Genomic DNA, 25748 nt, shown 5'->3' with positions numbered 1-25748 from the left:
TTAATTTCAATGGATTCGCAAAAAAAAAGGAAGGTACTCCGCATGCCTTCCGTTTCCGTATTTCCGTTCAAAGATAGAGCATGTCCTATTATTGTCCGCATGATGGACAAGGATAGTACTGTTCTATTAGGGGCCAGCTGTTCCGTTCCAATGGAATGCACACGGATGTCATCCATATTTTTTGCGGACCGCAAATTACTGAAAAAAAAAACATACGGTCATGTGCAAGAGGCCTAAGGGTACTTCCACACTAGCATTCTTGTTTTCTGGCATAGAGTTCCGTTCTAGGGGCTCAATACCGGAAAAGAACTGATCAGTTTTATCCCCATGCATTCTGAATGGAGAGCAATCCGTTCAGGATGCATCAGGATGTCTTCCGTTCAGTCCCTCTTATGTTTTTTGGCCCGAGAAAATACCGCAGCATGCTGCAGTTTTGTCTCCGGCCAAAAATCCTGAACACTACAGTGCCTGGAAAATCGGATCCGGTTTCCAGATGATAACCCAAAAGACGGATCTGGTATTGCAATGCATTTGTCAGTCGGATCCACATCCAGATCCGTCTCACAAATGCATCAGTTTGCGTCTAGATTGCCGGGTCAGGCAGGCAGTTCCGGAAACCACACGGATATGTTTTGTGGAATAATGGAACGGAAGAGTACTTAAATCAGAGGAAAAAAACTCAGATACGGAACAACAGATCCGTGAAAAACAGACCGCAAAACAACAACGGTCGTGTGCATAAGCCCTCAGAGTCCTTTAAGGCTTTCGTATGTCTTTAAGGGCTCATGCACACGACCATTGTTGTTTTGCAGTTTGTTTTTCACAGATCCGTTGTTCCGTATCTGAGGTTTTTTTCTCTGATTTAAGTCCTCTTCCGTTCCATTATTCCACAAAACATATCCGTGTGGTTTCCGTTTTTTGCCGATCGGAAACAGTAACTTATGAAACACCAAACACATGAGCAATATGGTCTGGGCATAGCATTTCTACGGTATGGATCCGCAAAATACGGATGACTTACGGATGTGTTCTGTATTTTTTGCGGACCTATTGACTCAGACCGTGATTTGCGGACAATAATAGGACATGCACTACTTTTTTGTGGAACGGAAATACGGAAACAGAATGCACACGGAGTACCTAAAGTTGTTTTTGTAGACCCATTGAAGTGAACGGTTCCGCATACGGTCCGCAAAAAAAAAAAAAAACGAAGCGGAAAGAAAATACGTTTGTGTGCATGAGCCCTGATGCTGTGAGAAACAAGATTCTCTGGTCTGATGAAACCAAGATTTAACTTTGTGGTCTCAATTCCAAGTGTCATGTCTGCAGGAAACCAGCACTGCTCATCACCTGCCTAATACCATCCCTACAGTGAAGCATGGTGGTGAAGGCAACATGCTGTAGTTTTTATTTTTCCAGCGGATGGGACAGGGAAAACTGGTCAAAGTTGAGGGAAAACTGAATGGAGCAAAGTACAGAGATATTCTTAATGAAATCCTGGTCCAGCGTGCTCTGGACCAGTGATGGCCAGTTCGCCCGCGAACACATGCGGGCTGCCATCTTAACTCACAAGTCCGGCGAGGCACAGGTAAGCCCTTACCTGTGCCTCTATGAAACAAATGCGGTCACTGGGAGCAGGCAGTTCCAAGAACAGCAGCCGGGGGCCTTCATCGGGCTGTTCTCGGAACTGACTTCTCCCGGTGACCGCATTTGTTTCAGACCGGCTTGCGGCGCAGGCACAAGTAAGGGTTTACCTGTGCCTCACCGGACTTGTGAGTTAAGATGGCAGCCCGCATGTGTTCGCGGCCGAACACGGCGAACTGGCCATCACTGCTCTGGACCTCAGACTATGCCAAAGCTTCCCCTTTCAACAAGACAGTGGGAGATTTATCACTATACGCCAGTCTTGATCTCCCTGCACTGGCGTGAGATGTGCCTAATTTATTAAGAGGTAGATGTCAGATTAATAAATTAGGTGAAACTCTGCCCTTCAGTGCACCAGAAACTGAAATCTATGCCAGGCAGGGGATGGCACAGACTTCAGCTTTAACTTATGACAGTTTCTGGCATCATTTATAGTAAACCCGTCTGCTAAGCCCCACACCTTTCCTCGCTACTTAAGAAAAGTGGCGAGAAGCCTAAAAATTTGCAAATTATTGCGCACATGTGGTGTGTGCCATAATGTGTGACTTTTTTATGCCACAGTAGTAGCATAAAGGGCTAAGTTAATGTCCCCCAATGACCCTAAGCACACAGCCAAGACAACGCAGGAGTGTTAATCTCATACACTTTGCTGCTACTGTACTACGCTGCGTTTTTCCACACGGGAATCCGCATGTTCCACAACGTGTGCAGGTGGCCTAAATCCACAAGACATCCTCCAACGTGCACTTCCTAACCTTAGGGGACCAATACACTGCACCAAGACTGCAGGATCAGACTACACAGGGTTTGCTGTCTGTAATGCCTCCTGCACAAGACCGTATCCATTTTGCAGATCCACAAAATACGGATGCAGTTTATGTACCCCGCAGTATTCGCGGGACCCACTGTAAAAATACCTATTTACATACATGCATGTACAAGAGCAGTATACCAAAAAAAATGTTTTTGAAAAATTGTCATATCCCGTACCTCCCAACTGTGCTGGATCCAGCGGGGCAATTCTGGGTTTTGGAAGCTGTCCTGCTACAGCAGTGAAATGTCTCGATTCAGGACGCAGATACAGGTTTATACAATGATATAGCAAGAGCCATCAGCTCCACCATTCCCTGCGCTCTCCCATACGTGCAGCCGCAATACTGTGACATCCTCAAACCTGCTGCACTGAGCAGGATAGAGCACAGGCTGTGGATGATGTGCCTCACTCATCAGGGGAACGGGATTAGGCGAGTATTAATTTTAATTATATTTAAAGAGGACCTGTCACCAAAAAATGCAATCTGAAAGCAACATGTTATAGAGCAGGAGAAGCTGAGCAGATTGATATATATTTTTGTGGGAAAAGATTTAGCAAAACTTGTGTAAGTTTTACATTTATAACTGCAGCCCTGTAAAGTGCTATCAGTACAGGAGGGAGGGGTTATCAGTAACGGACAGCGGTCTCTCTATGGACACATATACACACAGCGCCAGTCACCGGTAACACCTCCCTCCTGTACCAATAGCTGCTCACAGAAGGTAGAAAAAAAGCAGAGATTTAAATGAATAAATGACAAGTTTTAAAGACCCTTTTCCCACAAAACTATATATATCAATCTGCTCAGCTCCTCCTGCTCTACACCATGGTGCTGTCAGATTGCATTCCATTTTTTGGTGACAGGTCCTCTTTAAACTACAGGGTAAGCACTATTGTAAGGGGCACTGTAGTGGCATCACTATTGTAAGAAGGCACTGTAGTGGCATCACTATTGTAAGGGGGCACTGTAGCGGCTGCACTATTGTGACGGGAGCATTAAGGGGTCATTCTTACTATAAGGGGGCACTATGGTGGCAGCACTATTTTAAGGGGGCACTTTAATGGCAGCACAATTGTAGGGGGCATTAAGGGGTAATTCTTACTATAAGGAGGCATTATGTTGGCAGCACCATTGTAAGGGGACACTGTAGTGGTGGCACTATTGTAAGGGGGCACTGCAGTGGCAGCACTATTGTAAGGAAGAACTGTAGTGGCAGCACTATTGTAAGGGGGCACTGTAGTGACAGCACTATTGTGACGGGAGCATTAAGGGGTCATTCTTACTATAAGGGGGCACTATTGTAAGGGGGCACTGTAGTGGCAGTACTTTTGCAAGGGGTATTAAGGGGTCATTCTTACTATAAGGGGGCACTATTGTAAGGGGGCACTGTAGTGGCAGTACTATTGCAAGGGGTATTAAGGGGTCATTCTTACTATAAGGGAGCACTATGGCAACAGCACTATTGTAAGGGGGCACTGTAGTGGCAGTACTATTGTGACGGGAGCATTAAGAGGTCATTCTCACTATAAGGGGCACTATGGTGGCAGCACTATTGTAAGGAGGAACTGTAGTGGCAGCACTATTGTAAAGGGGCACTGTAGTGGCAGCACTATTGTAAGGGGGCACTGTAGTGGCCGTACTATTGTGACGGGAGCATTAAGAGGTCATTCTCACTATAAGGGGCACTATGGTGGCAGCACTATTGTAAGGAGGAACTGTAGTGGCAGCACTATTGTAAAGGGGCACTGTAGTGGCAGCACTATTGTAAGGGGGCACTGTAGTGGCAGTACTATTGTGACGGGAGCATTAAGAGGTCATTCTCACTATAAGGGGCACTATGGTGGCAGCACTATTGCAAGGAGGAACTGTAGTGGCAGCACTATTGTGACGTGAGCATTAAAAGGTCATTCATACTATAAGAGGGCAATATGGTGGCAGCACTATTGTAAGGGGGCACTGTAGTGACAGCACTATTGTGACAGGAGCATTAAGGGGTCATTGTTACTATAAGGGGCACCAAGTGGCCATAACTACTGTGAATAGGCGGGCCTGAGTGGGCCCTCTCCATCCGTGTCCTTCTCCACAGCCTGCCGCGGCATGTCCTGTACCCCGGCCACGAAGGGGGCAGCACTATTGATAATGTCCCCCCTTGGACCTTTTTAAAAGTTGGAAGGTAAAACATTCCTATTAGGATCGGCTGCTGGCACATTTATATAGTGTCCTACAGCTGCCATTTCTGTATCTGTAGGGCTTCTGTGTTTAGATAAGGAGGCTCCTGGGTCTGGTTGCTTTTTGTGGCATACAGGTGACTGTGGATATTACATGGCTGAGGTAAATGTGCTGTATAGTCAGGAAGGAGAATAAGCACATGGTGACTGAGGTACACGTTCGGATGAGGCAGGGTATAAGATCACATCCAGGGATACAGGCGCACGCTGAGGCCCCGGATGAATCCCGTTATGCCCGGCGGCTGTACCGCCGCTCTGTGACAGTTATCCTGTCAGGTAATGACACTACAGCCTCCAATCCTGTTTCCCGCCTCTTTTCGCTGACACCCAGCGTCCCTGTATGGCAGCTCTTGCCGCCCCGCCCCTTGCTCCTATGTCACTTCCGGCCGCACACAAGGGGGAAGATGGCGGCGCCCTGTAATTCGGAGCTTCCGTCCGAGGCTTCGTCTTGTCTAAAAATTCCGAAGAGCGAGGTTTTATCGCCGCCCTCCCCCGGGCTCAGCGATGGGAACCGCTCCTTATCCAACCCGTCCACCCCAAGCCGTTCATCCCCTCTCAGCGCCGGTGTGACAGGCGGCGGGGCGGCCCCGGCGGGCCTGAGCGGGGCCTCTCCATCCGTGTCCTTCTCCACAGCCTGCCGCGGCATGTCCTGGACCCCGGCCGAGACCAACGCACTTATCGCCGTGTGGGGAAACGAGCGGCTGGTGGAGGCGCGGTACCAGCAGCTGGAGGGCGCCGGTACCATCTTCGGGACCAAAGCGCCCGGGCCCGCCATGTACGACCGGGTCTCCCGGGCCCTGGCCGAGCTCGGCTATGAACGCACGCCAAGCCAGTGCCGGGAACGTATGAAGGTAACTGCCTCCGAGCTGAGTGGCCGCATCCATCGTGTGCCCCTCACACTGCGGCCCCGCCATTACCCCTCCCCCTTCTTTTCACGGGCTTTGTGTGCCCACCTCCCCCACCATAATGTCACCCACCGCTCTGCATGATGTACGGCTGCCTCCTATAGTGGACGTGAGTGCAGGGCTTACACACCGCACATGCTCTGAGGGGCACAAATAGTGCCTGGTCAGGACACAATGGGGGATCTGTCACAGCTTCAGCAAGAGAGGAGCAACGGCCCTCAGCACCCAATCAGCGCGAGGCTGTCATGTTGTAAGGAGCCTGTGAGAAATGGGAGCTGGCATCTGATTGGCTGTCTGTCCTCCATAGATCTCCTCAGTGCTGCCTTCATCCTCTCCACCATCCTTCCTGCTCTGCAATCTACAGCATGCTGCAACCCTGATGTTATAGGCTCTGTAAGCTCTGGCTGCCTGACGGGGTGTAATTGTGTGACATCTGATCGCTCTATATGTGTATGACTATTTGGAGCTGCCCTATACGTCAGTGTATAGCGTGTTACTATTGCTTTATATATGATGACCTGCAGCTATGATATAAGAAAACTATTGGGCTCATTTATCAAACTGGTGTAAAGGAAAACTATCTTAGTTGTCCATAGCAAGGAGCTGTCAAAAATGAAAGGTGGACTCTGGTTGCTATGGGCAACTAAGGCTACTTTCCGCCATGGATCTGCAAAAAATGCATCCGTTACCATAATACAACCGCATGCATCAGTCATGAATGGATCCGGTTGTATTATGTCTTATATAGACATGACAGATCAGTCATGAACACCATTGAAAGTCAATGGGGGATGGATCCGTTTTCTATTATGTCAGAGAAAACAAATCCGTCCCCATTGACTTACATTGTGTGTTAGGACAGATCCGCCTTGCTCCGCACCACATCACGGACAGAAAAATTATGCTTGCAGCGTTATTCTGTCCACGATGGGGACGCAACCGAACGGATTGCATTTTGGTGCACTCCACTTCATTCAGTTCAGTTTTGTTTCCATTGACAATGAATGGGGAGAAAACTGAAGCGTTTTCTTCTGCTATTGAGATCCTATGACTGATCTCAATAGCGGAATTGAAAACGCGGATGTGACAGAAGCCTTAACCAGGTCTACTTTACACCCGTTTGATAAATGACCCCATATGTTTGTAGGTGTCTGCTGAGTGGTCAATATGTGACTTAATGGCAGATCGTTATTTTTGGGATATCATCTATGATTTTGTGTTATACAGGTTTATGTCATGGGGTTGGTATATAGATTGTATAGTGTTAGCTGTATACATTATCCTGCAGGGATGCTCTGTATCACATATTAAAGTAAACCTCTGACTATACATAGATGAACCCGGTGCCCTCCTTTTGAAAGCTGCTGTCGCCCTTTTTTTTTTTTTTTTTTTTCCGTTCCAGAGCCTCGTTGCATCTACTCAGGGAGAAGTGTCTCAGACTTGACATAAACTTATCCTGGTCATCTAGACCTGTGGCAGATTTATCACCGGGGTCAGGCTGGAGGATAGATGTGGTGCGGGGATAGACACTTTTCTCTGACTTTGTATTACCTACTGATTAGCTTTAAGGGGTCCAGGCCACGGTGGGAATTATACTTTATCTGATCCCTGTCGACTGGTTCCAGCTGCATTTCCCCCCAGGTGCTGAAAGTCCTGAGTCTCCCTGCCTCAAAATCTGGTTTGATGCGGGTCACATGGCAGCTGCAGCGGTGACATGTTACGTTTGCACCATGTGACCCACTGACATGGGAGTAATGTCACCGCTGCAGCAGCTATGTGACCCATGTCAAACTGAATGTTGACCCAGGGAGACCCCAGACCTGCCCTCCTGAGAAAAAGTGATGGAGTAGGAACCCAGCAGCAAGGATCAGGTAACTGATTCCCGCTGGGGGGCTCTTTAGAAAATATTTCTAGGGGTCAGCAACCCCTTTAATATGTGACCAGAAGAAACAGGTTTGTTGTGCGTATTGTAGCATCTTGGGCCACAACTCTTTTTCCATTAAGCTGCATCCCCTAGTCAAGCAAGGAGCAGAGATTGTTCCCAAAACCAATGGGGTAACTTATCAAACTGGTGTGAAGTAGAACTGGCTTAGTTACCCATAGCAACCACATTCCTCCTTTCATTTTGGACAGCTCCTTTGGAAAATGAAAGGTGGAATCTGGTTGGTTGCTATGGGCAACTAAGCCAGTTCTACTGTACAGCAGTTTGATAAATGGCCCGATAAGTGTGTCAAAAGGCACCAAATGTTGGCTCAGTTTACAGCAAGGTCTAGGAGCAATCGCATGCGTAAATCTGGGCCTCTGTGCGTAGGGTAGCCTGAGGCTACCTGGTTTCTTTACTGTACACTGATTTATGTGTTTGATTTGGCGGGTCACTTTCATTACTGCTCTTTAATGTATGGGGCAGGTTACACTGTGGCAGAACCAGCTGACTTGCTCCACGTCTGCTGCTTTCTATGTAGTGTGTAAGGATGCTGACGCACGCAACACGGCTACTTTTGTCAGTTTTCTGCGCCTCCCTGACGCTTTGGGATGCGTTGCAGCAGCTGCTATGTGTGACTGCTCCCCGATGCGCCTAGTCTCGGGCTACTTCTAGGCTAGGACTACACAGTGTATTTGGTCATGTGATATCGGGATCGCTGTATTGCATTGTGGCATCACATTTAATGGTTGGCAGTGTGGTGACATTGTTGCTCGTGACATGAATGTCAACAAAAACCCAAGCCAGTTTGCCATCATACACTGCGATGAAATTAGTGATTTGCACACAAACATTGCAACTTGCTTGTGGTTTTTAGAACAACATGGCTTCTTTCTTCCAAAACAGCACCACCCCTGTCCATAGGTTTGTGTAGTATTGCTGCTCTGCCTGTTTACTCCAATGGAGCTGAGCTGCAATACCAGACATGCCTCATGGACAGGGGTGGTGACATTTTTGGAAGAAAGCAGTTATATTGTTCTAATTCTGGACATCCCCTTCAAGCTGTATATGCATTACATGTTGCAGCATTCATTTATTTCCATGAGATCTGATCACCATTTGTTCACACCATGGTTTTGCTATGATCTGTGTTTTCCCCAGAAACGTATAGAACAGGGGTCAGCAATCTTCGGCAAACCAGCTGCTGCGAAACTACAACTCCCAGCTTGCACACTTGCTTGGCTGTTCTTGTAACTCCCATAGAGGTGAATGAAGCATTCTGGGACTTGTAGTTTCAGAACAGATGGAGTGTCGGAGGTTGCTGATCCCTGGTGTAGAACATTTAGGCCCCATTCACACGACTTTTTGCTCCACATCCGATCCACCTTTTTTTTTTTGCGTATAGGATGTCGTCCCATTTATTTCAATGGGACCTAAAAAAAAATGGAACAGTACATGTTTTTTTCTGTCCACATCTGTATGCTCATTCCACAGCCCCACAAAAAGTTAGAACATGTCCAATTTTTGTTTGTTTTGAGGGCAAGGATAGGCACTATTACAATGGATCTGGAAAAAAAACGAATGTTACACAAGCGGATTTATTTTTTACCCACGTTTTGCGGACCGCTAAATACATATTGTCGTGTTAATACATCTTTACCTTTAACAGTTCTGGGGGTGAAGGTACATGAGAAGTGCACAATGTTTTTTAGGTCATGGAGACTATGGATGAGTTGTTATTTAAGAAAATTCCAGTTTTATGCCATATTGACTCACAGAATCTAATTCTCCAGCACCAGGTTTATGTATTTACCTGTGTTATTCCAGACTCTCCGCAGATGCTACAGTCGGGTAAAAGAGCGCGGGGTTGGAAAACGGAAGAGCAGCTACACATTCGAGCAGCTGGAGCGAGTTTTCGGACAAGGTGGATGGGACACACAGCCATGTCAACCTGTGCTTATTAACAGTAGCGGCTTATACCAGGAGATGGAGTCGGATGGCAGCACCATGGAGGACTATTCCCAAGAGGACTGGGCAAACCACAGCCAGGAGATCCAGGGCTTTCCCGGAGAGGATTTGGGTAAGGTACTAGTTACTAAATAAAACCTTATAGTTGGAGCTATCTGGCATTACACTGTGTTAGCGGTGTGTGTGATCTTTACCTGAGATCCAATCTTCATAAGATCCCAGGTGAGATGTTGAGTATCCACCTCCAGTTATAGGTTTACTTTAGCTGTTCATTAAAATTTTATAAATATGTATATATCCCCTAAATATTATTCGATTATTGGAGTCTAGATATCAACAAATGGCATAAAACATTCTCACGCTTGCACAGGGGTAGAAAAGGCTAACATTTCATACTTGACACCTGCGCCATACCGCAATGCCAGCGAGCTACACACACGGGGAGAGCTGCAGTGTGGAGTCTTCAGTGGAGGCAATGAGGCAGTGGAAGAAATTGGGAAGAGGTCGGAGGAGCCAGGTGAGGTTTGGCAGGTGGATCCCACCAATGTCTGTTTTATGTAAAAGGGTAATATCCTCTGTAAGTCGTGTTTCTGAGCCATAGAGGTTGAAGAACCTCTTTCCTCCTGTCCTTGAGCTGGCATCTGGCTTTCCCAGACTCCTGAACAGTAAACCTGCTTAGTAATACAGTATCGGCTTCCATGTTCCTATATTTCTTCTGAAGTCTGGGGAAGACTTGATGCCAATCCTTCTAGGAGCTGCAGTAAAAGCCGTATGGGTTGTCTCCCTGCTGTCTTAGAAACAGATGTAAAGTGGCTGTATAGTGTTCTGAAAAACCAGTGCCTGATGGAAGAAAACCCAAGGCCTTGGTCCAGAAGCAGCCTGCGCTGTTGCACAGTCAAAGCTGCTGCCAGACTTCATTTTAGTTTCACACTGTAATATTGATGGGGAGATTTATCAAGAATAATGCTTTCTGAGCTAGTCTTGATATCCCCTGTACTGCTGGAGGAATGTGCCTATTTTATGACAAGCCACGGGCCTCGTCATAAATTGGGCACATCCTCCGGCAGTCCGTGTGCCTAAACAGAAATCTATGACAGCATAGAGCTGCTGTAGGTTTTTGGCTTCATTTGCTCCAGAAAACTGGCGTAAATGAAGATGAATTTTCCACACCCCCTTTAGGGATAGATGCAACAGATTTTGCACCTGTGAATTAACGCCACTGAGTGATAAATCTCCCCCTGAGTGTTTTGTCTTAATGACTCTGGTGAATGAAATGTATTTTGCTTGTACAAAAGTGTACATTTTGTCTTGGATTGGAGCCACTGTACACATTAAGACGTTTCATCTTTCCCCTGTAGAACAAAGCTCTTAAACTGTTTATCCATTCAGATTTAACAGGGTTGTCCCACCATAAAAACCAATCCCCTGATTGGTGGGACTCCTATGTGGTGTTGGAGTGAATGAAGTGGGTGGTTAGATGTTAGATGGCGCTCCTTTAAACTCTATGGCATTTCTAAAGCAAAGCAGAGTACAGTGCTCGATCTCTGGAGGTCCCATCGGGTGGAATGGAGCAGCAGCGCACGTACATGACCGCTGCTTCTTTCACTTTGGGGACTCGAGCACCTCATTCTTGTGATTTGATGGGAAGGTCCTATCAGTTGCACCTCCACCTATCCTGTGGATTGGGGATAAGTTGTTACGGTGGGACAAACCCTTTAAGGCTGCAGTTAAAGGTGCAGATACTCTGTAACATTAGAATACTACCTGCTTGTGGCATAGTATGCCTCACCATTTTGTTAAACCATCCAGTGGTTGTGGTATTGAAAAATTGAATGGGTTTTTGTGGTGTGGTTGGGGTTTTTACAGGTCGTCAAACATGTTGAATAATTGAGCTTTGCCTTTAACAATTGCATCTAAGTTGAAAAATGGAGCAGAAATGCAGCATTTATTCCCATTTCGGTTCCAATCTAGTTTTAACTGCACCTCAACTGGTCCATGTGAACATACCCTTACAAAAATAGAAGTACATGATAAAAATTCAGGTCCGCTTTGAGACGGCTAAGTTACAAAGCAGTATGTCTGCTACAGCCTGTCCTTCAGTGATAGTCACTCAGCTTTTCAAGGCTCCACACTGGTAAGTAAGCATGGTTTAGGCCTCTTGCACACAAACGTATTTTCATTCCGTGTTGCATGGGCACAGACCGTGGGGCAGCTGCATGCAGATCCCACTTGAAAGGGGTCTGCATGCACTACTCTTTTTTGCAGTGCGGAGGCACGACCAGAAACACCATGGAAGCACTCCGTAGTGCTTCAGTGGGGTTCCGATACGTGCCTCCGTTGTGCATCTCTGTGATTGTGACCCATTTAAGTGAATGGGTCCGTGATGCGGATTGCACACGGCCGGTGCCTGTGTATTGCGGACCCACTGTATGGGGGCTGCAATACGGCCACGGGGGGCACACAGTCGTCAAGGCATGACTTGGCTGATTGCCATTCAGGACCCTTGGAAAGCTCATTGGCACTGTTGTCAGATATAGTCTTGACCAGATAAAGATGACTCCAGTACTGTGGTTCTGTTTTTCTTCCGTTGAATTCTGTGGTTCTGTAAACAAACCCCCCCCCCCCAAAAAAAAAAAATCGTTGCACTTGAACAAATCTCATTTAAATTTCTGTAACTTCTATAAAAGTAATATAGGTTGTGTTTCATTGTCCTCATGGTCACCTATGATGATCTTTGTCAGAGGTGAACAGGTGGGATAGAAACTCATGTCCAAATGAAAGCCTAATTCAGTGTTTGGTATCTTCTCCATTGGGAAGTGTATCCTTCATTGCTTAGGTCTGATGGGTAAAAAACAGCCCTGGTCTTGTGATAGACTTGGTTATACATGGCTGATTACAAGACATTACTCCTATTACTCTGTCATGTTAAACATTTTTTCGTACGAAAGTATTATAACAGTGATAACTTTTTGGGCTACCCCGCTATAACTGCTATAATACTTTTGTACCTTTTAGAGTAAAAGTATTTAACAGCACATAGATTTATGACGCTATTTTTGCTGTATATGGGTACTTTCACACTAGCGTTAGTCTTCCGTTATTGAGTTCCGTCATAGAGGCTCAATACCGGGAAAAAAAAGGTTCAGTTTTGTCCCCATTCATTGTCAATGGGGACAAAACTGAACAGAGTGCTCCAAAATGCGTTCTGTTTATTTGCGTTCCCAGACCGGAGAGCAAACCGCAACTTGTTTTATTTAGGTTTCCATCCTGGGAAAAACAGATCCGTCATAACCCCCAATGCAAGTCAATGCGGACGGATCCGTTTTCTCTGCCACAATAAAAAAAAAAAGGGATCCGTCCTCCATTGACTTTCAATGGAGATCAGTTTTGGCAATGTTAAAGATAATACAACTGGATCCGTTCATAACGGATGCAAACGGTTGTATTATCAGTAACGGAAGCGTTTTTGCTGGATCAGGCAAAAATGCTAGTGTGAAAGTAGCCTAAGCCATTGCTCTGATAACTGTAGTGAATGAGCTGTGCGCCTGCGTATCATCACTGGAGTTGTGTAGGGGTTTTTACTGGTGAAACTTCCACCATTCTGAGCATTCACACAAGGTGTTTATTTTATTTTTTATTTTGTGTATATATATTTTGTTTTTTAGCACCTTGGGTGGTCCAGAAGCAGCCTGCGCCGTGTCCCCCTAATGATGGTACTGTACTGTTATTCCCCTGTGATTATTTTGTTTTTTATATACTGTTACATAAATTGTTTAAAGGGGTTCTCAGAGTTGGATTTCATAACAAAAAAAGTGGCACTATCAGAATAATGAGTCAGACTAATACTTGAGCGGTAGTGCTGGAAAGAAGGGCAATTGGGACAGTGTTTATAATTCTTTTTATCATTTTATTTTTATCTGATAGCCCCTTTAAAGGGGTTGTCTCACTTCAGCCAATGGCATTTATCATACGGATACAGCTAATACACTGCTCTTACTAATGTATGCTGATTGTCCATATTGCCTCTTTTTATGGTTTGATTCATTTTTCCATCACGTTATACGCTGCCCGTTTCCATGGTTACAACCACCCTGCAATCTAGCAGTGGTGGCCATGCTTGCTCACTATAGGAAAAAGTGCTAGCCTGTGTTTGCTCCCACAGTCCCGGTCACCAGAGAGACCAGAGCTTTTTCCTATAGTGAGCAAGCACGACCACCGCTGATGGATTGCGTGGTGGTTGTAATCATGGAAATGAGCAGTGTATAATGTAATGGAAAAATAAATTCAGCCAGCAAAGGAGGCAATATGGACAATTACAATACATTAGTAAGTTCCTTGTATTAACTTTATCTGCATTAAAAAAATGCTATTCGCTGAAGTGAAACATTCCCTTTTAATAATTTTATCAAATGAGAAATTTGTTGTGAAGATAATGCTTTCTTACCTGGAATCAGTTGTCGCACATCTGGCTTCTCACCTCCTTTGATCAGCTGTTGTAGCAAGGGAAAGCCTTTTCTGGCCAAATGTTGCTTTACATGACAGCCGTTTGAATGCAATGCATGGTGGGACAGGTCTGTTCTTGCACGGTGCGAGACTTCTATGATGTCCTTACGATCTCATACTGCATGAGGAGGTTTTCTTTATAAGACATGCCCAAGTGGAACGTTAAGCAGATTTTTATTAAATAGGAAAATGTTTGCCTTGGATAAGTAGTTTTCGCAGATATATACAAATAAAGCTAACCTGTACCTGCAGCCAGAAGGCATGTCGGCAGCTTACAGGGGCTGTTTATGGCAGTGTAAGTTGCCTCCATAAACTGCTGACAGAAGCTGTTAGAACTCTACTTTGTTTCCTTGGAGAGCGCTGTTCCCACACTTTTCATGCCTGCATTGCACATTGTGATCTCAGCTCAGAGCCCAGTTTTGTCACTGATACTTTCAAAGTTTTCGCACAAACTTTTTAAAAAAAAGATTTATTTTTGCTATTGACTGTTGCTTAAGTCATTGCAGATTTGAGTACATGCTGGAAATTTTCCAACTAGCAACATGCTTATGCTGCGGTTTAGCTGTATTTAATCCACGTTAAAATCGTCTGCTAGTTATTATTTTTTGGCTGTATTTGAACTCTCGTTGAAGGAGTTGTCCGAGATAATTAAGTCTTGGACAAGCCCTCTAATTGCCTAAAATAACAAATGTTATAGTCGCCCCCTTCTCCTGTGCCTAATCCTTCTGTTTTTTACATACGGCAGTAATATAGCACATGACCACTGTAGTCGAGCACTGTCCTCAGTGGTCTAACTATTGGCTGCAGTGATCAAATGCCGCAAACCATAATGTTGTCGGACCTGGAAAAGGGGTGAGTATAATTTCATTTGTTATGTCGGGCAATTGGAGGGCTTATCCAGGATTTTTAATTCTCAGACCACCCTTTTAAGGGTACAGCCGTACATAGCATAAGGCTAGGTCTACACAACGACATTTGTCGCGCGACAGTGCACAACTACACTGCAACATTTTGTTGCACCAATGTCGCGCAACAATTTTTATAATGGCAGTCTATGGTGTCGTACTGCAACATTCAACATGCTGCGACGCAACAGTCGCAGAAAAATCCATCTCGAATGGATTTCCTGCGACTGTTGCGTCGCAGCACGTTGCAGTGTGACACCATAGACTGCCATTATAAAAATTGTCGCGCGACATTAGTGCAACAAAATGTCGCGCAACAAATGTCGCCGTGTAGACCTAGCCTAAACCCACAGCATGTCAATTTATGTGACGCAGATTTCACACTTCGCAATGCAGAGGGTGAAACCTGCTGCAAATCTACAGCATATCCGCTATGGTTTTTGCAACAAACTCCGCACCTTTCTTATGCTATCTTATGAATGACCCAGCTTTTGTGAGATTCTAAATCCTTTTCTTTTTTTTTTCTTTCAGAAGAAATCAGTATTCCTAAAAGACCTCCAAAGAACAAAGAAGCTGCAGAGGATCTACAGTAAGTACTGAAAAGATGATGCCTTTAGTTTGCTCTTGGAGACGCACAGTTTTGGAGTAACATTGGTTTCAGTCTCTCGGCAATAGAAATGGCTATTGCTGACTTTTGTTAGTGAACCTAAGCTGGAATAAAATATACACTTTTTTTTTTTTAGAGCTTCTCCTAAAACACTGATGTTAGTAAAGCATGCAGTTGGTGAGACACTTTTGACATAAGTGATATAATTTGTGTATCATCCAGCATGAGCCAATGTGATACATTTTGTGCATATTATTATTATTATTATTTTTTTTACGTCTTCCTGGTCTACATTTTAGGCTACTTTCACACTTGCGGCAGGACGGATCCGACAGGCTGTTCACCATGTCGGATCCGTCCTGCGGCTATTTCGCCGTGCCCGCGGACCGCCGCTCCGTCCCCATTGACTACAATGGGGACGGGGGCGGAGCTCCGGCGCAGCACGGCGCTGCACGGAGAAAGCCGCCGGACTAAAAAGCCTGACATGCAGTAATTTTAGTCCGGCGGCCTTTCTCCGTGCAGCGCCGTGCTGCGCCGGAGCTCCGCCCCCGTCCCCATTGTGGTCAATGGGGACGGAGCGGCGGTCCGCGGGCACGGCGAAATAGCCGCAGGACGGATCCGACATGGTGAATAGCCTGTCGGATCCGTCCTGCCGCTAGTGTGAAACTAGCCTAAGCTGGGTATATTGCCTCATCATAGTTTTTTTTTATGCACGGAGTGTAAACAATTTCTGTGCTTTTTAAAGTATACCTGTCATTTAAAAAATAAATATTAATTCTGAGTAGGGACCAGGATTTAAATAATTTGTTATATAATTAGGGCAATGTTTGTCTATTTAGAAAATGGCATGTAAATTATCTCTTTAGTAATGCTAAATACTGTAACATACAGAGGAAGGCTTTTCAGCCTGCCTCTTCCCCCCCCCCCCAGCCCCTGTTTCCCCATAAGTGCCCTACTACAAACCTGTCCCTGCCTGTCTGACGTGCTGCACTGATCGTTGGCAGCTTTGCTTATTTCTTGCTTCCCTGTACTTCTTTATTAGTGTGCACAGGGAAGAGAGAATGGAACTGCATCGATCAGCATTCACAGCAGGTGTACAGAAACCGTGCACTAAAGCCTGTTTCGCACTTGCAGTAAAGAGATCAGGCAGGCTGTTTCAGCAGGGAACTGCCAGCCAGGTCTCTCTCTGCATTCTGGCATTGCCTTGAGCAACTGCATCCCTATCCAGCCTCAATTACTTTAAGGCTACTTTCACACTTGCGTTCAGTACGGATCCTTCTGCATTATATTGTTAAAATATTTCTAAGTGTGAAAATAGCCTCAGACGGATCCGTCCAGACTTTCAATGTAAAGTCAATGGGGGACGGATCCGTTTGAAGATTGAGCCATAGTGTGTCATCTTCAAACGGATCCGTCCCCATTGACTTACATTGTAAGTCTGGACGGATCCGCACACCTCCGCACGGCCAGGCGGACACCCGAACGCTGCAAGCAGCGTTCAGGTGTCCGCCTGCTGAGCGGAGCGGAGGCTGAACGCTGCCAGACTGATGCATTCTGAGCGGATCCGCGTCCACTCAGAATGCATTAGTGCTGGACGGAAGCGTTCGGGTCCGCTTGTGAGCCCCTTCAAACGGAGCTCACAAGCGGACAGCCGAACGCTAGTGTGAAAGTAGCCTAATAGGGACCAGTGGAGATCTGTCCGCAACCCGGCAAATATGCAGAAAAGCGGCTGATTCTCAGAATGTTTGGCGTATTGCTGCAGGATCGCCTCCAGTCCCCATTGTAGTGAATAGGGGCCGGCAAGTGTTGGGTAGCATCCGGCAGTGCTAATCCAGACATTTTCGGCAGGCTGCTCTTCTGCCGGAGCTGTAAACACAAGTGTGAAACTTGCCTTACTGTCAATGTTCATCGCTGCAGTCCTGTGCTCCCCTCTTCTTTGCCCTCGCTGAGAAGTGCAGGGTAGCTAGAAATGAGCACATCTATTAGTGCTGGCAGAAAGTTAGATAGGCATGGACAGGTCAGAAATATAGTAGAGTACACGTAAAGAGGCATGGGCTAGTGTAGGGAATAAAGAGGCAGGTTGAGAAACCTTGCCTCTGTTACACGAATACACGTTGCCATGTTTAGTATATGCTGAAGATGGGGGGGTCTCCATAGCAATGCTCATGTAGTGTTGCTAAGAAGACACTATACATTCTGTTAAATACACACATTTTCATAATAAAATATTTTACAAAAATTATTAAAATCGCTGTCTCTACACAATGTTAAATGAAACGCTGAAACACTTTTGATGTAGCTTTGGCAAACACCCTTAAAGAAGCTCTCCCTCAATGTTTATTCTCTGACCTGTGAGAAAGGTACATGATGTAAACTGTAATGAAGGTAATCTTCTTACCATTGACTGTATTTGTGAGTTATAGCCTCCCTTCTGATCCTCAGATGTGTCATGTGACCAAATTTGTGAGACTCAAACAGGCACAATGTCTTATGTGTGGGCAGGAATTTAGTTTCTCTATTTATTCCTATGGGAGCCTTAATGTCCGTTTTATAGAAATGACTAGAGAAGTAACTGACTTCCTGTCCTGTGTCATTTGGAGATCAGAGTACTGATCAGATGACCCAGCTGAGGATCAGAAGGGAGGTTATTAGTCACTAGTAAGATTACCTTCACTACATCATGTACCTTTGTAACAGGTCAGAGAATTTTAGTGGGAGTGGGTTTCTGCATTGAACTGCTGCTTTACAGCCACAAATTGGAGAAGTGTGATCTGCTCTGGATATCTTTTCCATGAGGTGCACACAAGTGAGAAATTCTTTGATGTTTACTTGTATGGCTTCCCTGCACAGAACAGTTAAATTAGAAAGATGCAACCTGAAAAGTTTCCAATATACCGTTTAGTGGCTCAGGTGAAGTATACAGAACCTTGAGTGTGTGTGTGGTGGCCAATTGTTTAACCGATTACTGACCGCCAATACAGCATTTTTATGGTGGTCACTAACGGGCCTTACCCTAGGCTGCCGCCTTTTTTACAGAAGCTTTGTCGAAGCCCTTCACTCCTGTGCAGTGATGAGTAGATGCATAGTCAGTAAAGTGTATTATACAGAAGATTGAAAAACCACCTTTTCCTATTGAAAAAAAGTATTTCATTGGAAAACAATTGCAAAAATAAAATCCCCTCCACATATTTGGTATCACTGAATCTGTAACAACATGCACTATACAATGATCAACCCATGGTGAATGCACTAAAACAATGCCAGAAATGCAGATTTTTATTTTTTATTCACCACAAAAAAATTAATAGAAAAATCAAGTCCTCAGACAGCTCCATATAAAGAAAAATAAAAAAGATAATGGTCTTGGGAAGTGGTGTATTGCAGTTATTTACCAATCCTTAGCCAGAAAGAGTTAATAAGTTAATCAGGAAGTTGTGTACCCCAATACAGTGCCATTAAAAACTACAACTTGTCGTGCAAAAAGCAATCCCTCAGACAGCCCCACATAAAGAAAAATAAAAAAGAGAAGGGTCTTGGGAAGTGGTGATGCAAAAATATTTATACAGTATTTTATTTGTTGAAGGGTTTTTATTGTGCAAAAGAAACAGTTTTTGGTATTGCTGTAATCGTACTGACCAGGCGAATAAAGTTGTGTTATTTATGACGCAAAATTTATAATGTAAAAAGTTAGTGGCGGGACATATTGACTTCAAAATGGGACAATAAAAAAAATAAATAAAATTGGTCACGGAGGGGTTAAAGGGGTTGTCACTTTGGCAAATAGCATTTACTATGTAGAGTAATTTAACCGAAGGCACTTGCTAATGTATTGTGATTTTCCATATTGCTTCCTTTGCTGGCTGGAGTCATTTTTCCATCACATTATACACTGCTCATTTCCATAGTTATGACCACCCTATAATCCAGCAGTGGCCGTGCTTGCACACTATAGGGAAAAGCGTCAGCCTCTCTGGTGGCCGGAACCATGGGAGCACACACAGGCTACCTCCTTTTTTTTTTCCTATAGTGTGCAAGCACGACCACCACTGATGGATTGCAGGGTGGTTGTAACTGGAAACGAGCAGTGCATAATGTGATGGAAAAATGAATCCAGTCAGCAAAGGAGGCAATATGGACAATCACAATACATTAGTAAGTGCCTTATATTGACTTTCTCTACATAATAAATGCTCTTTACTGAAGTGACACAACCCCTTTAAGCCATGTATTGCAACCATTTACCTGACCTGCCAACATAACTCCTCTCCGTAACCAACCACTTAAAGGCGCATGTCTGTTTTCTGCACAGATTATAATCTCAAAACCTCCTTCGATAAAACCTGTTTTACTTGCAGGAAGAGAGAGCTGCTGCAGACCATCATGCACATTCTGGAGTCCGTCCAGCTCAAGTGGGAGCTGTTTCAAAGCTGGACAGATTTTTCAAGGTTGCACCTCTCGAACAAGCTGGCAATATTTGGCATTGGATACAACACTCGATGGAAGGAGGATATTCGCTATCATTATGCGGAAATCAGTTCACAGGTTCCACTTGGAAAGCGGCTGCGTGAGTACTTTAATCCCGAGAAGCCGGAGGGACGGGTGGTTATGACCAGAGTACAGAAAATGAATTGGAAAAATGTGTATTATAAATTTCTGGAAATTACCATCAGCGAAGCCCGGTGTCTCGAACTGCACATGGAGACCGACTGGATTCCTATAGCTCACTCAAAGCCCATTGGCGGAGACCTAGTTCAGTACCTTTTACCCGGTGGGATCCCTAAGTGTCCGGGTCTCTATGCCATTGGATATGAGGAACTGAGGAAGAAAGCGGACAATTCAGTAGTTGATTTAGTCAATGATGGCAATTGTGAGTCTCCGACAGGGCTTGCCTCGAAGTCCGACCCAGTAACTCCTAAAATCAACTATTGTTACCTTGGTATTGCCGAGAGCATAACGTTACAGCAGTGCTTGTTCTTTCATTTCCAGTCCACCATCAAGAACCAAAGCAAAGAGTGGGCTAGTATCAATGGATTCTTAGCGCAGAACTGTAAGGTGGAGCCGGGGGTATCCCCAAAAACTATCTACATCAAGTTTGTTGAGGTGGAAAGAGATTTTCTTTCCGCCGGGTCTTTAGTAGAGTGCCTGGAAAAAGCCATTGGGTACCCTTTAAAGTTCAACAAATGAATCTTGTCCTTTATAAGGACTTGGGCTTCTACAGACACCTTCCCCTTTCTTGCCTGGGTTTTGCTGTCGAACTGTGAATGAGTTTTGTCTATTGAGGGAGGGGGAGGAGGGGGGTAATGCCTGTCTGATATTCGGAAGAATGGTCCCTACTCTATTTCTGAAGACCATTGTCCTTGGAGAACGGGGACTGTATGTTTGGGGGTTCAAATGATGTTTTTATAAAGAATTTTATTGTAGAGCCCTGATATGTATTGCTGTCTGTACATTCCACATTGGACATAGCTTATACTTTCATTTTTCAAATGGAAATACTGTAATTGTTTTTTTTTTTTTTTTTTTTGTTCACATCATTTTTTACATATCTATTTGTGTGTTGACAACAGACTTAGAAAAGTAATGAATGATGAAGTTCAAAGTCGAGAGACAAAAACAGGAGGCCACCGTAGCCCAGGTAGATAATATTGTATATAATTTAGATAATCACTTTTTTATACCCATTAAGTGTTTTTACTATTTCCAGCCAGTGTTGCCTGCAAAGACTTTGTTTCTGTGATGTACTGTATCCACTCTTAGCCGTCTTGCCATATTTTCCATATCACTTTATTTTATTATTATTCATTAAAGTATTACTTTTTTTGCCATTGCTAGTTTTTCCACAGAGGAACAGTTAAGACCTTTCCTCGTCCAGTCATGCTATGATTTTACGAGAAGTCAAATTCTTGGTGTGTGAACCGTAGTGTCACATATTTGTCAATTTTTTTACCCTCTAAAACCAGAGCTTAAGGTTTCTGGTTAGGTAGATGTTAAATTCCTGAGCGCTGCTAGGTAAAGGAAGTCCCTAGTGCCTTTTCTCACAGAATGAGAGCATCTCTAAATACGTTTTTACAGTTTACAAATGGAATTCAATTACATAAACTGCAGAGCCTGTGTACATGCAGTATTGATTTGGAGTTAAATATTACATTATACCTCAGAGCTGCGTTCACTATTCTGCTGGTAAAGTCATTGTGTACATACAATACTTATCCTGTACTGATCCTGAGTTACATCCTGTATTATACTCCAGAGCTGCACTCACTCTTCTGCTTGTGGAGTCACTGTGTACATACAATACTTATCCTGTACTAATCCTGAGTTACATCCTGTATTATACTCCAGAGCTGCACTCACTGTTCTGCTGGTGGAGTCACTGTGTACAATCACCCCATTACTTATTTTGTACCCAGCCTGTATTACGGCCACACATGGCATAACTGCTGCACATTCTCCGCAGTGGAATTGTGTGTTGAAAATCCGTAGTACTTAAAGTACCAGCAAAATGGAAGCGATTCCAGAGATCTCATCCACACGATGCAGAAAAAACCTGCAACGTGCACGAGTTTGACTTGGGTTTTCTGTCCATGGTCATTTTGTGCTGCAGGCTTTCTCAGCAGTTTTCAGCCTTTTGTAATACAAAGCAGCTGTTGTGACTCTGGCTGCAGTGAAAACCAGACCGTTGCAGGTATTTTTTGCAACATCCTATTTCGACCAGATCTTCCGCTGCACCGTGGCCATATCCTTGTACTCCAGAGGCGTACTTACTATTCTGCAGGCTTCATTGCTGACAGTCTGTGTATTCCCTGCTTCTGTGTTTGTGCATTGCTTCGTCTGGGGGACTTGCATTCTGTAAAGTGTTTTCTTCACACATGGTATTGTCACCTGCAGTGCTGCCTTATCGGAGCTTGGCTAAGCTGAGGGGAGGTGTCTAATAGCAGACATGATTGTTTCCAACAACAGCAGCATTGTGGATGCAGCTCTGGAGTATAATGCAGGCTGTAACCCGAATAAGTGCAAGATACAGTAAGTACACAGATACTCCAATGGCGGAATAGAGGGCTCTGCTGTGGAGTATAACATAGGCTCTGTAAAGTTAGGTTTACATACAGTTTTAGCATCCTTTCAAAATGACTATCATGTAAAATAAGAAATGGGACATCACACATGATACAGTAGGATGCTGTCCTGTTGCTGTAGACTTGCATTGTACAAAATAAGAAAGTTTGTTGGGATCATGTTGTTCAACTGGACAGTCTTTGTCTGTCCTGTAGAAAACGCACGTCCTGATGGAAACCGAACAGTTGTAATAATGGAAGCCTTTTTTAAAATCCAAGAATCTGTTAACAGATCAGTTTGAAGAAAGAGAAATCAGACAGGATGCTAGAACATATGACGCTAGCCTACTGCAGGATTGGACCAGTATAGCAAACAACGTATGATATTAAAAATAGTCCCATATACAATCCAAAAACACAAGTTAAAGGGAATGTCACCAATGTTTTTTCTGCCAGTTAAGGCTGGTTTCACACCCGCGTTTGGTGCGGATCTGTCATGGATCTGCACAAACGTATCCGTTCAGATAATACAACCACATGCATCCGTTCAGAACAGATCCGTTTGCATGAACTGTAACATAGCCAAAACGGATCAGTCTTGAACACCATTAAGTCAATGGGGGACGGATCTGTTTTTCTATTGTACCATATTCTGTCAGTGAAAACGGATCAGTCTCCATTGACCTACATTGTGTGTCAGGATGGCTCCAATTGCCTCTGCATCGTCAGGCGGACACCAAAACGCTGCAAGCAGTGTTCTGGTGTCCTCCTCCAGAGCAGAATGGAGATGGAACGGAGGCAAACTGATGCATTCTGAACGGATCCTTATCCATTCAGAATGCATTAGGGCAAAACTGATCCGTTTTGGACCGCTTGTGAAAGCCCTGAACGGATCTCCCAAACCAAAAACACAAGTGTGAAAGTAGCCTAAAACCATATAGCAAAATATGCAGCTTTTTATTTATTTATTTTTTTCTTCCTTTCTCTCTCTTCTCTGTTTTTATTTTGACTGTGGATTTATTCTATTTTCTGAACATGATTATGGGGGCAGCCATCTTGCCTGAGGTGTTCTTAACAGCATTTAGAAAAAGGTTATAGAATTTCTTTACAGCATCCACATGGGCCATGGACACAGTGGTCAGGAGGGGACCTCATTGACGTCTATGGGAGAGTCTTCCAGGCATGCTCTGATTCATTGTACTAAGCAAGGAGAAAGCTTTGACAATCGTCTATTGTGAATGAAGGATTGTGTATTATCTATACACAGAGGTGCTAACTGTCATTCTAAACCTGACTGTAATGAAACGCAGATAACTGCAGTGAAGTGATCGGTACAGACCAAGAAGTGGCACCTATTATTAGGCTTGGTGCCCACTACGAAAACTGCAGGATTTTATGCTTTTTGTTTACATATAGATATTGACATGGAAAATAAAAAATAACCCCACCCCAAAGTCTTTAAAAATGTTTAACATAAAAACGTGATCTAAACAATAGGTCATTTTCTGATGTCACATTCCCTTTTAGCATCAGGGTAGCTCAAGCCTTATAGTGTCAATTTCAACACCCATGTATTAATGCTCTAGTATGTCCTGCATGCATGAAAATCTTGTATAAACCAGTCTTGCTGGTTCATGGGTGTAGTTTGGTAACCCTGTTGAAAGTAACAGTGGGGCAGAAACTTTCCTTGTTGCTCCCTTCTGCATGCTGTAACACCCTGTTAGCCTAAGGGTACTTTCACACTTACGGCAGTGTGATCCGGCGGGCAGTTCCGTCGTCGGAACTGCTCGCCTGATCCGCCGATCTGCATGTGACTGAAAGCATTTGTGATGCGGATCCGTCTCACTTAATGCATTGCAAGTGCGGATCCGTCTCTCCGCTTGTCATGCGGAGAGACGCATCCGTCTTGTATCTTTTTTCACATTTTTACCAGTCTGCGCAAGCCGGAAGGTGATAGCCCTAAAAAGGGCATTTTATGTCAGGAATATCTCCCTACATGTAAGAGGCTCTGAAAATTTCCATAGTGTGTTGGATGATGCATAGTCTCCCAGAGGGAATCTAAATCCATTAAGACAAGATTGCCTCTCTGGGGGAATATGTATCGCTCACCCAATACGGATATTTTCAGAGCCTCCTGGACATGGGGAGAGGTTCTTGACATGGACACCCTTTTCTGGACTTTCACTCTGTGGCTTAGGCTAACAGGGCAGTTATAGTGTAGTTATTTGCCCCTGCTGCTACCTTGTCAACTGGCTCACCAGCCTGCCTCCTGGAATCTGTAAGACCGCTTTGTATATGGGCCTATTTTTAATATGTTGCTATACTGATGTATTGGTCTGAGGTTCTTTGGTGATTTGGGAGGGCTTTGATTTATGAACCCACAGTTTGGGTTTAGAGTGACTCAACTTTTTAGGGGGGTTGTCGGTGTCCTCAAATGTAATAAAAGTATATGTACTTACCGCTTACTTCTCCACTCTTTACAGCTCTGCAGTCTTCTGGTTCCTGATTACAGGCTGTAGTGGAGACATGCCATATATTGCTACACCACCACTGCAGCCTGTAGATGTAGGACTGGAGCTTCAGCACTGGAAATAGCAGGGGATTAATGGGGTTGTCTGTTATTTTTTGGTTCTTTGTATGTTTCTAACTAAGCAAATGTAAGGGGTTTTCAATTCAGACTTCATCTACAGTGGCCCCCGTTCGCCTAGTTAGCTTGATGTCACATGACCTGTGACGTCTGCTTCTTTCCTAGCTATGATGAAGTTTTGTGCACAAGCCTGAAGGAGCAGGTCTCTCTCCTGTGCAGAAACCTCAATGTAAAGGTGTTGGATAGATAAGCCATGCCCCCTGCATTGCTTAACTGCTGTCTGCCCTCTGTGTCCCCTCACTGGATTCTTCAGCAAACTTTAACCCCTTCTGCCATCAGCAGCACATACTCGGGGCAGGAGGCTCTGCCTCAGGTATTGAGCAGCTGCAACATTTTATCCAGGTACTGAAGAGACAAATCCTGTGCACAGGATCTTCCCTCCCTCCTCACCCTGCAGACACAGAGCTGACAGACTGGAGGAGTTCTCTCCTCTGTACTCTTCTGCTGGCTGTCTGCAGAGCATTGCACGAGAATAGGTAGGGGGAAGATTGGGTGTATCAGCAAAGTCATTGTACTATACAGCTGGTACTTGTAGTCCCACCCATACAAT

General features: G+C 44.6%; 1 protein-coding gene across 4 annotated transcripts; it reads left to right on the top strand.

Annotated features, from left to right (window-relative positions):
- Window positions 1–5079: 5079 nt before the first annotated feature.
- On the top strand, window positions 5080–21055 carry MSANTD2 (Myb/SANT DNA binding domain containing 2). Of its 4 annotated transcripts, XM_044281977.1 has the most exons (6): window positions 5080–5538; window positions 9341–9593; window positions 9852–9998; window positions 13147–13194; window positions 15421–15478; window positions 19852–21055. In XM_044281977.1, exons 1-6 carry the CDS (start codon window positions 5092–5094, stop codon window positions 20678–20680), a joined length of 1782 nt encoding a protein of 593 aa, XP_044137912.1. In that variant the 5' UTR covers window positions 5080–5091; the 3' UTR covers window positions 20681–21055. The 4 variants fall into 4 exon arrangements, with proteins under 4 accessions (XP_044137912.1, XP_044137914.1, XP_044137913.1 ...); XM_044281979.1 differs by lacking the exon at window positions 9852–9998; XM_044281978.1 differs by lacking the exon at window positions 13147–13194.
- The last annotated feature ends 4693 nt before the right edge of the window (window positions 21056–25748 follow it).

This window comes from Bufo gargarizans, chromosome 2, assembly GCF_014858855.1.
Source record: "Bufo gargarizans isolate SCDJY-AF-19 chromosome 2, ASM1485885v1, whole genome shotgun sequence".
In the NCBI taxonomy this organism is placed as follows: Eukaryota; Metazoa; Chordata; class Amphibia; order Anura; family Bufonidae; genus Bufo; species Bufo gargarizans.
This window is presented reverse-complemented; position numbering and strand designations above follow the sequence as displayed.